The sequence below is a fragment of the Danio rerio genome, chromosome 15, assembly GCF_049306965.1.
Source record: "Danio rerio strain Tuebingen ecotype United States chromosome 15, GRCz12tu, whole genome shotgun sequence".
NCBI classification, from domain to species: domain Eukaryota; kingdom Metazoa; phylum Chordata; class Actinopteri; order Cypriniformes; family Danionidae; genus Danio; species Danio rerio.
In genome coordinates this window covers 8841415-8855247 of record NC_133190.1, presented here as the reverse complement: position 1 = coordinate 8855247, position 13833 = coordinate 8841415, and the positions used below count along the sequence as shown (strand labels likewise).

Here is a 13833-nt window from a genome sequence, read left to right as displayed (position 1 = left end):
TAAAATGATACCAATATCAACAGCAACACTTGCGTACAATACTGATTCAGCTGATTCAGTCATTGTCTAGCGACATAAAAAGTGTTCTCGCGCCTCCCCTTTTTGGAAAGTAAAAGCACGTTTAGTGTGATCCGCCCTTTATGGAGTCCAATTTTATATTAACATTAAATTAAATCAATTGTATTAACAATCAATTAAAAGTAAAGTAAAATCTATATTAAAAATATCTAAATTAGGAATTAGAATACATATAATTATAAAACACTTGTTTTTCAGCATTTTTTATTAATGTTTCCAATAACTCCCGAGCATTATGGAGTCCAAAAGTCAAAAGACTTCTTAATTATATTAAGATAAAATTTAAAGTAAAGCAAAAACTACATTAAATTAGATATAAAAATTCACATAATTATAAAACACTTTGTTTATCAGGATTTTTTTTTCCAATAACTCTGGAAAGTTATGAAGTCTGAAATTCTAAATATAAATTCAAAAAGTAATTGTTTCTAAAATGCACAATGATTTTACCTACTAAAATATTCTGCTTCAATCCATGTTTGTTGAATTATATATATAAATATACAAGCATGGGTGTTGATCAATAGTTTTGAGACTTTATGATATTAATACTATTTCAGTTATTTATGACAGTTACTAATAAAAACGATGTAAATTAACTTAAAATCCATTTTAAAACAATACAATGCTATATGCTTTTCAGTGAGGTTCATTAATATCCTTATGATTTTTAAAAATATCTTTTAAAACGCATCAACAGGAACTTTAATAATGCATCTAAAAATATGCCAATAAACACCAAAGTGTCTCATCTTTGTTAAAGCTGTCATCCAGTTCCTTCTCTGCTGTTATTCTGTGTCATTATCTCTCTCTCTCTCTCTCTCTCTCTCTCTCTCTCTCTCTCTCTCTCTCTCTCTCTCTCTCTCTCTCTCTCTTATAGCGTTTCTGTGACTCATCTGTACAGATGTAGATCTGTCAGGCAGCACAAAGCAGAAAGGCTTGGCTTCTCTCTGCTCTCCTTTACTGGATTACTGATACGCAGCGCTACACTGCAGAGCTTACAGCCCATTCTGCTAGGATAAGCTAACCCTGCATTCCATCTAAACACTACTACTAAGGCACACTTTACCATTATTATACAATTTTGCAATGTGAGATTTTTTAGATGAAACACTCTAACTTTTCATCTAATTTTAACATTGTTATTTTATTAAAATGACAAACCGCTGAAGAGTATGTCAGTCAAAATGATAGTACACATTATAAACAGCATATTATACTGAAATGCATATGGTGATGGTTTTAGTAGTTATAACTGTACATTCAATGATCATCGACACACCTTTACCTCTCCATGTGCACCAGACACTTTCTTATAAACATGTTTCTTGAAGTCATTGTGCAATTCTGAGTGTGCTTCATGCTGGTTAGTGGGCATGACAAACTACTTGTAGGAGAAACACACTTTCCATTACTGTGTTCATGTATATTACAGTTGAAGTCAGAATTATTAGTTCCCCTGAATTATTAGCCCCCTTGAATTATTAGCCCCCTGAATTATTAGTCCCACTGTTTATTTTTTTTCTAATTTCCATTTAACAGAGAGATTTTTTTTCACCTCATTTGTAAACATAATAGTTTTAATGACTCATCTCTAATAACTGATAAATAACAGTAAATAATATTTTAACAGATAGATTTCAAGACACTTCTATACAGCTTAAAGTGACATTTAAAGGCTTAACTAGGTTAATTAGGTTAACTAGGCAGGTTAGGGTAATTAGGCAAGTTATTGTATAACAATGGTTTGTTCTGTAGACCATCAGAAAAAAATAGCTTAAAGGGGCTAACAATGTTGACTCTGAAAAGGTGTTTAAAAAATGTAAAACTACTTTTATTCAAGTCTAAATAAAACAAATAAGACTTTCTCCAGAAGAAAAAAAAATATTATCAGACATTTAGTCAAAATGTCCTGAATGTGTTAAACATCATTTGGGAAATATTTAAAAAAAAAAAAAGAGGGAGCTTATAAATCTGACTTCAACTGTAAATGTAGGTGTTTTGTGTGTTTGTATGTACATATTTAGATCCGTGGTCACCAACCTTTTTATCACCACGGACCAATGCACCGATTATCAATGCAGCCAGGGGGGGGGCGGGGGGGATGTTCTACGTAGATTGCTAGGCCATCAATATTTTCTCAGAGGATGACAAGCTGACAAAACACTACTGTACCTCTGATACAAGTTTTATTTATGGAGAAAAGTAAAAGCACTGCAGTGTTTGGGTGTTCTGTATTTGTATGGAATATACACATTTTGACAGACTATATAATTCAGACAGTATATAAAGCTGCTCGGTCAGTTTTAACTGGATGTGCCTGGAAGTAACAAACTTGCACGCAGAAGAGATGCGATATGGAAACGGTCCTTAAAACCACCGTCATTTGCAGTCTCCAGCAGTTGATCTTCTGCACAGACATGCTGGATTCACCTGGTTTGTTGACAAATGAATAGCGGATTCATTCTTTGGCAGTTTTTGGGTGCTTCACTAGGCCCTGCACAAAGAAACTTTTCAAAGGTGTTTGTTTGAACCATAGTCACAGAGACTTAATTTATTTATTTATTTATTTTTGTTTGTTTCCTCTTGAATGGCTAATTGCACCATTACAACCTTAAATTATTTAACACCACTGAGAAATTAGGTTGCTTATATCATATATTACAATATTATTTTAAAAAATAATAAGCGGTTTTGTTATTGAATGCAGTTTTAATTGAATTTATTCCTATGATTCAAAGCATTATTACTCCAATCTTTAGTGTCACATGATCCTTCACAAATAATCATAATATGATCAGTTCTATTATGATCCATTATTATTGATACAAACTAATACAATCAATAATAATGATGTTTACAATTAACAATGATGGAAAATGTTTGTGATAACTGTGATATTTTGTACTTAAGATTATTTAGGGTTCCCACTCATTTCATGGAGACCAAATTCAAGGACTTTCAAGGACTGTTTTTAATCTCACTTTATTATTATTATTATTATTATTTTTATTATTATTATTATTATTGTTATTATTGTTATTATTATTATTATTATTTATTATTATTATTATTATTATTATTATTTACTACTGCAAGTATTTAAATGTGGTTTCTGAAATATTGATAAAATGTGCATTATTTGTCATAGTTGTTGTATAAGATTTAAATTAAACTTTTTTTTAAATTAAGAATTGCGTTCAGTTTTTGAAAGCAGCAGCACAGTACAATTGTTGATACAACAACTTTAAAGCAGGTCGCACACCAGAAGCGCCGCTCGGCGGCGCTCCGCGCAGCGCCACGCAGCGCCACGCAGCGCCATGTATTTTAGAATTCTAAACATAGGTTTCTATCAGGATACACACACCGGCGCCGCAAGTCGGCGGCTGTCGGCGGCGCCCGGCGACGGCTCAGGACGCAGTTCATTTTTCAGCCGCGCCACAGAGCGCCATCTGATTAGTTTCATGTTAAATATCATTCGAATGTGCGCGTCTGGAGTGTGATACCTTAAACTGTCATGTACGCGCCGTGTCGCGGCGCCGAGCGGCGCTTCTGGTGTGCGACCTGCTTGAATCCAAGCACTTTCAAGGACTTATATTTGTTTTTAAGTACTTTTCAGGCCTTGAATTCATATGATATTCCAACACAATCTCACGGCAATTCGTAACTTTTTCATTTAGTGGCTAATTTGTATGAATTTGTACGATCTAATTCGTACAATTTAGTACGATTTGCTTATCCCCCAATGACGGTTGGGGTTAGGGGTGGGGTCAGGTTCCACACCTCCTTTTTAAAATCGTACCATTTCGTACGACTGAACTCGAATTCGTACGAATTAGCCACTAAACTGGCAAAACGTAAAATACTTACGTTTTCTCGTGAGATCAGGCTGGATATTCATATGTTCTGATATTTAAGTACTTTCAAAAGGTGTGGGAGCCCTGATTTTTACATTATAAATACATTAGTAAATATGCAAAACAACAACAAAAACTATACTTTCATTGTGATAAATAAAATTAAAAATGTGTTTTGCAAGACACACAGTAAGAACAGGTTTTCAAAAACATTTGTAAAATATAACAATATACACTTAAAAGCACTTAAAAACATCCATGGACATCAAAATTAAAAAAAAAATTGATCTAAAAGTGACATATGGTACAATCTAGTATGAAAGGTCAACATTTCTACAATGGCCATTTTAGTAGGCCTCGTTGCTGAATTCTAATGGTTCTGGTGTAAAGCACAAAATGATCTCACCGTCACACCTCCCGTCAAAACACTGTTACACTGCTACTTTAAACGCTCAGCTGACTCTGGATCTATCCGCACGTTTAACTGGGGCCCCGCGGCAATGGAGACGCGAGATTCAAGGGGTCTTTTTTTTTAGTCCCTCAGGTCCAATTTGTATCTCACACTTACAGAAAGCCAACTACAAATGTCTTTTTTTGTGTGTGTGTGAATTGTTAAGTGGGGAAGAAGCCGGTGTAATGGGAATATGACTGTGAAGCCCTGACCTAAATGTCTGGTCACACATGTAATTGGAGACCTTGAGTTTTATATCGCTATTAAGGCGACATGTGGCGATGGTTTGATCTGTCGTGAGTGAAGTATAAAGAGACAACAAATATCAAGTGCACTTCAGTGCTGAAGATGAAATGTTAGAGGAAGGGGATTGACTTTGGAGAAACCGATGAGCAGGAATGAGTTGTCAAAAGCACCAAAAATTAGGTACAAAAATAAGTTTAAAAGGGAGAAAATCAGAGTTAATAGAATAAAAGTTCGAAATTATGACTTCAAATTTATAAATTATGAAAATTCTTAAAATAGAAAGTGTAAATGAATAAGTAGAAATTTTAAAAACAATTTATATTAGAGTCCAAATATCATTCATATGCTAAATCTTATGTAGATAACGTAATAATTATGAAATACTCCAAAATTATGCAATAAATAACAAACTTACATTAAAGTTATGACTGTCATAATCATGACTATTTGAATTTGCCTTTTTATTAATAATGTGTGATAATTTTTACTTTCTCATATTTATATACTGTGGGAAAAATTAGTATTCACCATTTTTCTCAAAAAACATATTTCTAAAAGTGCCGTTTGGTACAAATTTTCACCAAACGTTGCTAACAACCAAAAAAAAAATACATATATGAAAAGAAAAAAAATCCAATGAGTTTACAAGTTATGTATAATAAAATGAAATTTTATTATCACAGGGAAAAAAGCATTAAACACATGAAGAAAGTGAAGTGTAAAATGGCAGTGAAAGCCCTGACAGCAGCTGAAATCTCCCAGTAGCTCTTCAACAACCCTCTGCCCTTCTTCAGTATAAATAATTATCAGCTGCTTCAGTCTAACATCTAAACTAGCAGGATGATAAAGATGAAACCAGGGTGGACATTTCAGCAAGACAATGATACAAAACACAGCCGAGGAAACTCTCGATTGCTTGTCTTGACATATTTGAAAAAATTATTTAGATGAAAAGCAGATTTTTTGCAAAAAATTATATTGTTCTGCTTCTCTGAAATAAATAAATAGAACGGTTGAATTTTAGTACAGTATTTAAGGCAAGTATATTATAAACTATTGTATTTAAATCACCCAAAAATTAAAGCTAATGTGTTACTTAAATTTTTTTTAGCAGAAAATTTGTTACTTTGTAACTAATTGAACTTAACACTGAACACAAAACATCGATATATATGCTATCAACAGTAGTTTAATGAGATGATTTCTCCTACTAACCAATCCCTCTCCCTGTTTTACACAGCAAGACAGCAGCCATAAAAAACCCATCATAGAACAGTGACTCAGTCTTGATCCAACACTGCATGGATGTGACCCTTCAGACAGTTTATCTATCACTTCTTATCAAGTTGTCTAAGGAAATCTTTCCATCAAATTTATAAATCAGCTGAGTGGGTACAGCACCATGCAAAAAAAAAATTTCATCTAAGCATATTCACTGTGAGGCTGAGCTAAAGCGCAGTCATTGGTTCACTTTTGAAGAAGGGATAAGAATCAAGCGGGTGAGGAGAAAAAGAAAAAAAAAACTGACAGCTTATGGCAGGGATTCTTGGGATATGAATTATTAAAATACATTTCAGAGTTAGCATTTAGAATGTGACACATTAAACTGGAAAGGATCTGGTATTTAATGCCATGAATCAAGCAAGCAGCAAATTGACTGTATATACTATACATAAGAGCTTAAATGTCTTAAATAAAACGCGAGAAATTATTTAAAACTGTAATGCTGTTGATGCTGAACATTTTGTCTGTACTAAAAGAAAATTACACATATTTCTTTCTGTCAACTTATTTTTATAAAAAAGAACCTAAATATATGAGCTTGTGAACAGCTTTCTGTATAAAATACGTAAAGGATTAAAAACAGAGCCATTTATTCCTTCATCACACACTAATGAAGATCTGATGCAAGAAAATATGTTTCTGACGGCTATAATGATCTATAATAAGCAATTAACGCTTAATGCAACTGTTACTTCTATGCATATTTATATTATATTTGCCTGCATATTGGCATTTATTGGTCATGAGTGAGTGTGATGGAGTTGTTGGTTTTATAGTGTAATTATACAATAGGTATAGTATAATTTCAGGGTGGATTGTTATTTCTTTCAGAAATCTAATACATGCATTTACTTGTATTCATTATGTACTGATTATTTGTTTTGTATGTATATATATTTTAGTAAGACTATTTTACCATTAGAACAGCCACTGCAGATGCAAAATAGCCCTATGGCTATTTTTGGCATTGTAGATTTCTGTATTATTAATGTGTATTGTCCCTGTCAAATAAACCTGAAAATAAATAAATAATAAATAAATAATAAATAAATAAATAAATAAATAAATAAATACATTAATACATACATACATACATACATACATACATACATACATACATACATACACTTAAGCTCTTTAGACTATGTGCCGGTCCGTTTCTAAGTGTATCTTCATGTCTTTAAATAAATAATTATTTAGGCTTATTTTCATTATTCATTTATTTGTCCTTATTTGTTTATTAATATGTACAATAGAGACATCAAATGGGATAGTAAAATGTAATCAACAACGAAAATGTAAATAAAAACGTAAATGAAAACATAAATGAAAAAGCTTATTCAATGACTTATTTAATGTCTTAGTCCTATCAAAATAGCAAACACTGAACATCTCTATATTTAGGCTAAAAGTCTGCTTTATTTGTTTATTTAGGCCTACTTATTTGTACTGAATTCTTCAATTCTATTTTCCAAAGTGAATCCTCATTGCACTTAACAAGTTTACAGTGATAATAAATTGTGTTAACAATTTCTTTATGATTAATGGAGGAATTATAATGCTTTGTTTTATCGTTTCATCTTCATTCATAAGTACAGAAGCATATTCACAGCTGCTGTATAAGCTATTTCTGTCCGTTCGCATCCCGTTCCTTTGTGCCCCCTGGCGGCATATTTACAAACTGTGGTCATACATTAAAAACACATGCTTGCCGATTTAAAGCGGCGGCGGTATAAGCCACGGCGGTAATGGTCACATTGAACTCTCACCTACTGTACATGTAAATACATACATACATACATACATACATACAAACATACATACAAACATAAATACATACATACATACTGCACATAATAACAACAGGATAAGGTCATCAAAACATAATGTAATACAAGATATTACCATTCATTGAATAAGTTTGCTTGATCACTCTTTTGATATAATGTCCATTTTTTTTCTTTTTTTTTTGTATATAAGTGTTGAGTTTATTTTTAGTTAATCAAAAGTTTGTTTGATGAACTGGGAGCAATCTTTTTAGTGGTCTTGGTCCATTTACAGTGCTTGGTGTTTTTTATGACATAGATCATACTTACTGTAAGAAATCACAAAAAAAAATACAATTTTTTGAAATTGATTATTAGTAACATATTGCAGAGACACCTACAGTATTTGAAGTGTGTGTTTACATCTGGATTATATATTAATTAGCGCATTTGCCCATCTGCAAAATGTCCATCTTAAGACATTCAAGGTTTAGAATTAAGATTTTAGAATAACAGCAGAGCTTTTTAAAGATGTACATTGAATCTTTGAAGACAGCAGATGTTTTCCAAAGCAAATGATTTTGAAAATACATCTTGTAGATATGGGCTATATGGGCTTGTCATGTAATGCAATTTTAGTCAGTTTGTTGTTCTATCTACTATTTGTGTCAGGCGTAAACTGCAACATTGAGATATATTTATTATATACATGTAAGTATTGACCATTTCATCTTACTATAGATGAATTAGTAGTTAAATATCTATTGAAAATAACGGATTTTTGGATCCAAGCAATTGTAAAAAAATTCACAGCAGACTTTTGATTTGACACGCTATTCAAGAGTTCGCCCTTGCCAATTATTGATTATGAAGCATGTTTGGCATGCTGTCCCGGGAGGGAGCCCTGAGCTTATGAGATCCTTGAGCCGGGGACTCCCTCCTGTTGTAAGGCGAGATGGGAGTCTGAGCTCAGGTAGGTCTCGAGAACTCCCTTGCTTGATTATGAATTGGCTATGGAGATTATTCGCTGAATTCATTGCTTGTCTATAATGATGATTTAATGTGTTGATTTATTTGTGTTACATGTTGTGGTCTGTGGGAGAAAACTGGAGTGCCCGAGGAAAACCCACGCAAACACAGGGAGAACATGCAAACTCCGCACAGAAACGTTGACCTGGCCAGGTAAAGTCTGAGCCAGTCACATTCATGCTGTGAGGCAATGATGCTAATCATTAGACCTCCGTGCTGCCCTGATAAGGAAACGGGAGGAGTAGGGGTGGAAGGGGGGATTCTTCAAGACGAAGATGGCTAAGGTAAGATGCTTTGGTTATTTATAGTGATTTAGGAATCGTCTGATTGGTGGATTGTGCGTAAGCTAATGAGAATCAGCTGCTATCAATCAAAAAGGTGTGCTCCTTTCGAAAGTAGTTTATAAATAAACCTAATTTAAATTACTGACCATCTGAAATGAACTGGTTCTTTAATATCCACTAGGCATGGGTTGGTATAAGATTTTGATTCTTGGATAAAAGTATCACGGTTTCACTGTGTTGTGATTACTTCTTTAAAATATGTTATTTTTAAATGTCTAGGTAAAAAACTAAAACTTTTTAAATTTTAAGAAACATTTAAAGCATTTTGTAACAGTAAACATGTCAGGCAAAATTATTTCAATGAGTCAAAGACTTCTGCTGTCTTCATTAGTTTCTAAAACAGATTTCTCTACAATTTCAAGCACAATCTTTGGATATATTTTCTGCTGGATATTATGTTGTCCTAAAAAACCAAAACTGAACAAAAAAAAAAACATAAATAAAAAATGGTACACTTACTTTGGAAATGGTTTAGCAGAAATGTTTGGAGATTTAAAGACCTTGACTTTTCCAAACCGTGGTATACCTTAAAAACGGTTATCGTCCCATGCCTAATATCCACACATTACTTTTTATTTACATATCAAAAACATACTGAAACGTCACATCAAGTGACCTTTTCCTCACGGTAAACACATGTAAGATCGTCAGTGAAGAAACGCTGTCAGTGAATTCAAAAACACCTGAGAGACGATTGACAGAAAGAAAAAGAAAAAAGTCGATGACTGGTTTTGATCCACACCAAGTTCCAGGAATAATTCTAGAGATCAGTAGTCAGCACAGGCACTGCCAAACCTAACATATGCCAACATTTACATATCCACAATCCATCTCAGACAGTGAGCGAGGAGGTTTTGAGAAGACAGAAGCACACTCTCTCTTTCAAGAGTTACCTCACGCTGCGTTTCTGGACTGATCTGGTCACAATTTTTCAAAAGATGTGTGATGTTCATGTTTTTTGGCAGCTTTTAGAGCAGCAGAAATGAGTTCAGAACATTAAAAATCAACACATCTAACGTAACATTTAAGATGAAAGTGTAGATAGCGGATATATTTTTAATTACTGTAATGTTTTGAGGATGGTGTCCCTTTGGGATTAAATTAATGCTACTTTAAATACATTTTTCATATCAACATGTTTTTCTTGCTCTGTCAATTTACATATAGATAGATGCCATGAATAAAGACTGTTTTTTTTAAGATGTCAGTATAGGTGTAAAGTTTAGTGTCTATGTACAAGCTCATACAGTATTATTGATAACTGGGGTTTTTAACATCAAAACAAAAAAAAACAAAAAAAAACTGCAGTAGAGTTTGGTTTTATATGCGTCTTATATTGTGTACTGTTTCATTTATTCTATATCATCTTCAGTTTAAGTTATTACTTTGTTTGACATTATCCTTTAACTTTTTATTTTTATTTAAACAAAAAATGAATATATCACACAACATTTATGTAGTGTTTTAAACAGGCTATTTTAAATAAATTAAAGTTTGAAAAAACATATGTTGCTTACTGTTACCTAAATGTTTTATGATGAACACTACCCTCCCCTATCTGCCTACAATACAACTATGAAACATATTTATACATAAAATTACTTTTGCATACCAATACGCAGTGTTTTTTCTACGAATTTGTATTAATTTATTTAAACTTTTAAATAATTTTATGTATGTTTTTTTTAACAATTAGCACTTTATATACTTAACATTAGTCTAAGAAAAGGCAGCAGATATGTAATTTATAGCTCACAAATATGTTTTAAAAATCATTTAAAAGTTTGAGTCATATGAAGTGGAACACTCTCATAAATTCACAATGTGTACAAAACTGCAACATCACTCCTCCAGTCTCCTCAACACAGTGTGCATTACACAATAGCCAGCCATGTCTACTTTATCAATAATCAATAGTAATATTGTAACATAATATTGACTCTTCATGCAGCCACCAGCTGCATCTCTCAAGACAGGCATGTATATGGACTGCAAGTCAATAAAAGTCCAACAGCAATGAGTCATGTTCTTGCAGTGCCAGTACCTATATATGCTGTGCAAATGATTATCATTCCCATTATTTACACGCATCATTTAGAGAATCTTGCAGAACTAAAAGAAAACAATGCTCAGGTGCTGGGGTAATGGGAGATCCTGTGACCCGTGGGGCGCGGCGGCGCGCGATTCGCTAGCGGTATTCAGAGTGGCCAAAGTGGGACAGCAGCGCGCACAGACTCGCTGCAGTCTGGAGCTCTTGTAGCTACAGCTGTCCGTCCTCAAATACCTGCACACACTCTGTATATTCTTGTTATAGTGTAAATAAATGCATAAGCTATTATTACCCCAGCACACCGCGCGTCTCGGAAAGAAATCTTATGCTACGACGACCCCAAGATGTAGAATCTTGCAAATACCAGAGTGCTGTGCGCTTAAAATGTGCCTATGTCCGACTTAAAAAAGCACTGGCCAGCTGGCATTCATTAGATCTTGCATTAAGCACCCATCACCCGTAAACCAAGTTCAATTTGTGTTGCACATCAAATCACACCTTAATCAACCTGCGCGCAACTGCGAACACACTGCAAACCAATCTGTGAAAAGAATCAATGTTGGTAAAGTTCATCATTAGACAAACACGATCCCCAAATCACAAACTGCGCGTAACGGGTCATTGGAATCAATCTGGGACGAGCGCGCGTCCGCTGAATTAACTCCGCGTCTAAAGTTTGATAGATTCAACTGATGGATGACGACTGGCAAACATCACTGAAATAACTGCAAACAACTTCCCACGCACGTGCACAAATATGTGCGCCGAACTCAAATCTGCACTGTCATCATCCTCATCGTGCCACAGAACACACGTAGGCTACTGTACATGAGTCATGACCTATCCAATAAAAACACGCGCTACTTATGAAACATCAGCCCCTGATGCGATTCAACGCGGGTCTTATGATAACTGGCATTTTCATTCTCCCTGCCAACTCCCACCACACCCAGAGGGCATCAGACTGTGGCCACACATAGCGAGCTTCTTACCTTTGATGACAATCCCACAGAAGCTGTAGAGCACGAAGAGCAAGTGCTGTTGGAGCATCATATTCTCGTGGCGATGCTTGGCGTCCGCTTTCTCCCTGCGCTGGTGCTGATGCTGATGCCGCTTATCCAGGTGAATGGTGCGCGTGCTCTCTCTCTCTTTCGCTCTCTCTTTCTCTCTTAGTCAGACGGGCTCGGATCGCATGGATTGAGCAAACCCGAATCTCCTGTCCCGATCCGGAGGATATTTGTTGCGTGCAGCAGTTACTGTACCCGGGCTAGGAGATGATGCTGCCCGCACTGACAATGCTGAGAAAGTGGCACTTGAGCCCCTGCCTGAGTCTCTGCCTCTCCGGAGCGCCGCAGCCGACGCGGGTCCCGCCCACTTCTGATTGGCACATGGAGACGCCTTAGCGATAGTACAGGAGAGCGGGAGCGCGCACTCCATCACTATGATCGATCGTGCACTGGTAACTTTCTGTGTTTTTGGGGGGTACATTTTAGGCAACAGGGTTTATGTTACAGTTACTCTCTGGGATTAAATGACTCATGTTGCAGGCTAGTATCAATAACATGTACTTACAAACAGTTTCCTTGTTCAATTACTGTGGGTCGTGTTGCTCATTAGAAAGTGGAATAAAGGAATGCCAGGTGAGTTATAACATGCATTTAAGTAAAATCACTTTAGTCTAAGTAAATACTTAAAGTCTCATACAGTATAATAATGCATTCTAAAACAAGTCAACTGGAATCATCAGAATGACCGTGATTAAAATAGATAGTCAACCAACAATAATACCAGCAATAATAATAATAATAATAATAATAATAATAATAATAATAATAATAATAATAATAATAATAATAATAATAATAATTTACTTTTATGGTGGTTCATTCTGCTGTGGCGACCCCTGATAAATTAAACCAAAAGAAAATGAAAAAATGAATTTATTTTAGGGTTTACTCACCAAGACTGAGAGAAATCTAAATGTTTATTTTGCTTGCGCACATTGCTATTGTTAAGGTCAGGGGTAGGGAACGGCTCGGGAGCCACATGTGGCTCTTTGACCAAAAACATGTGGCTTTCTAGCTGTCTCTCTTCAATAATATTTTAAAGTTTAAAAATGTATAAACATCACTAGAAATCAGTTTCGTATGGAAAATACAGGTCCCACTTTATAATAAGTGTCCTTAACTACTATGTACTGACATCAAAAAATAAATACAATGTACTTACTGTGTTTACAATGTATTTGAAAACACTTGTGGTGCTTTTGAGTTGGGATAGAGGTTGGGTTATGGACAGGTTTTGTGGCATGGGTCTGTTTAAGGGTGGGTTAAGGTGTAAGGGATGGTCAAAAGTGTATTTACTAATGTAATTACAAAAGTTAATTACAGATGTAATTACATACATGCATTTAATCAAGCATAAGAACACAGTAAATACATGTATTTACAGAATAAGTACATTGTAACAAACTATTAACTCCTGTGTAAGTACATATTAGTTAAGGCAACTTAATAAAAATTAGGACCAAAATACAATTACCTTTACCTTTTTATTGTTGTTTTTTTTTTTTTTTTTTAATAGCAAAATGAATAAGAACTCGATTTACAATAAAATAACGTTTCGAACAATGCTTGTGTAAAGGGCCTGCAACTTACATTTTTATGGTAACCTTGGGCATGTAACTTCTCTTTTGTGTAGGCTCAGAAAGTTTACTTTTATAGTGACG

The 13833-nt window shown here is 34.5% G+C and overlaps 1 protein-coding gene across 10 annotated transcripts in view; it reads right to left on the bottom strand.

Annotated features, from left to right (window-relative positions):
* cadm2b (cell adhesion molecule 2b) overlaps positions 1–12432 on the bottom strand; it is a 462204-nt gene extending 449772 nt beyond the window's left edge. For 9 of the 10 annotated variants that reach the window (XM_005157473.6, XM_005157476.6, XM_005157475.6 and 6 more), the window contains exon 1: positions 12098–12432. In XM_005157473.6, coding sequence (XP_005157530.1) covers positions 12098–12158 — 61 coding nt within the window. In that variant the 5' untranslated portion in view covers positions 12159–12432. 10 annotated transcript variants of the gene reach the window in all.
* Positions 12433–13833: the final 1401 nt, after the last annotated feature.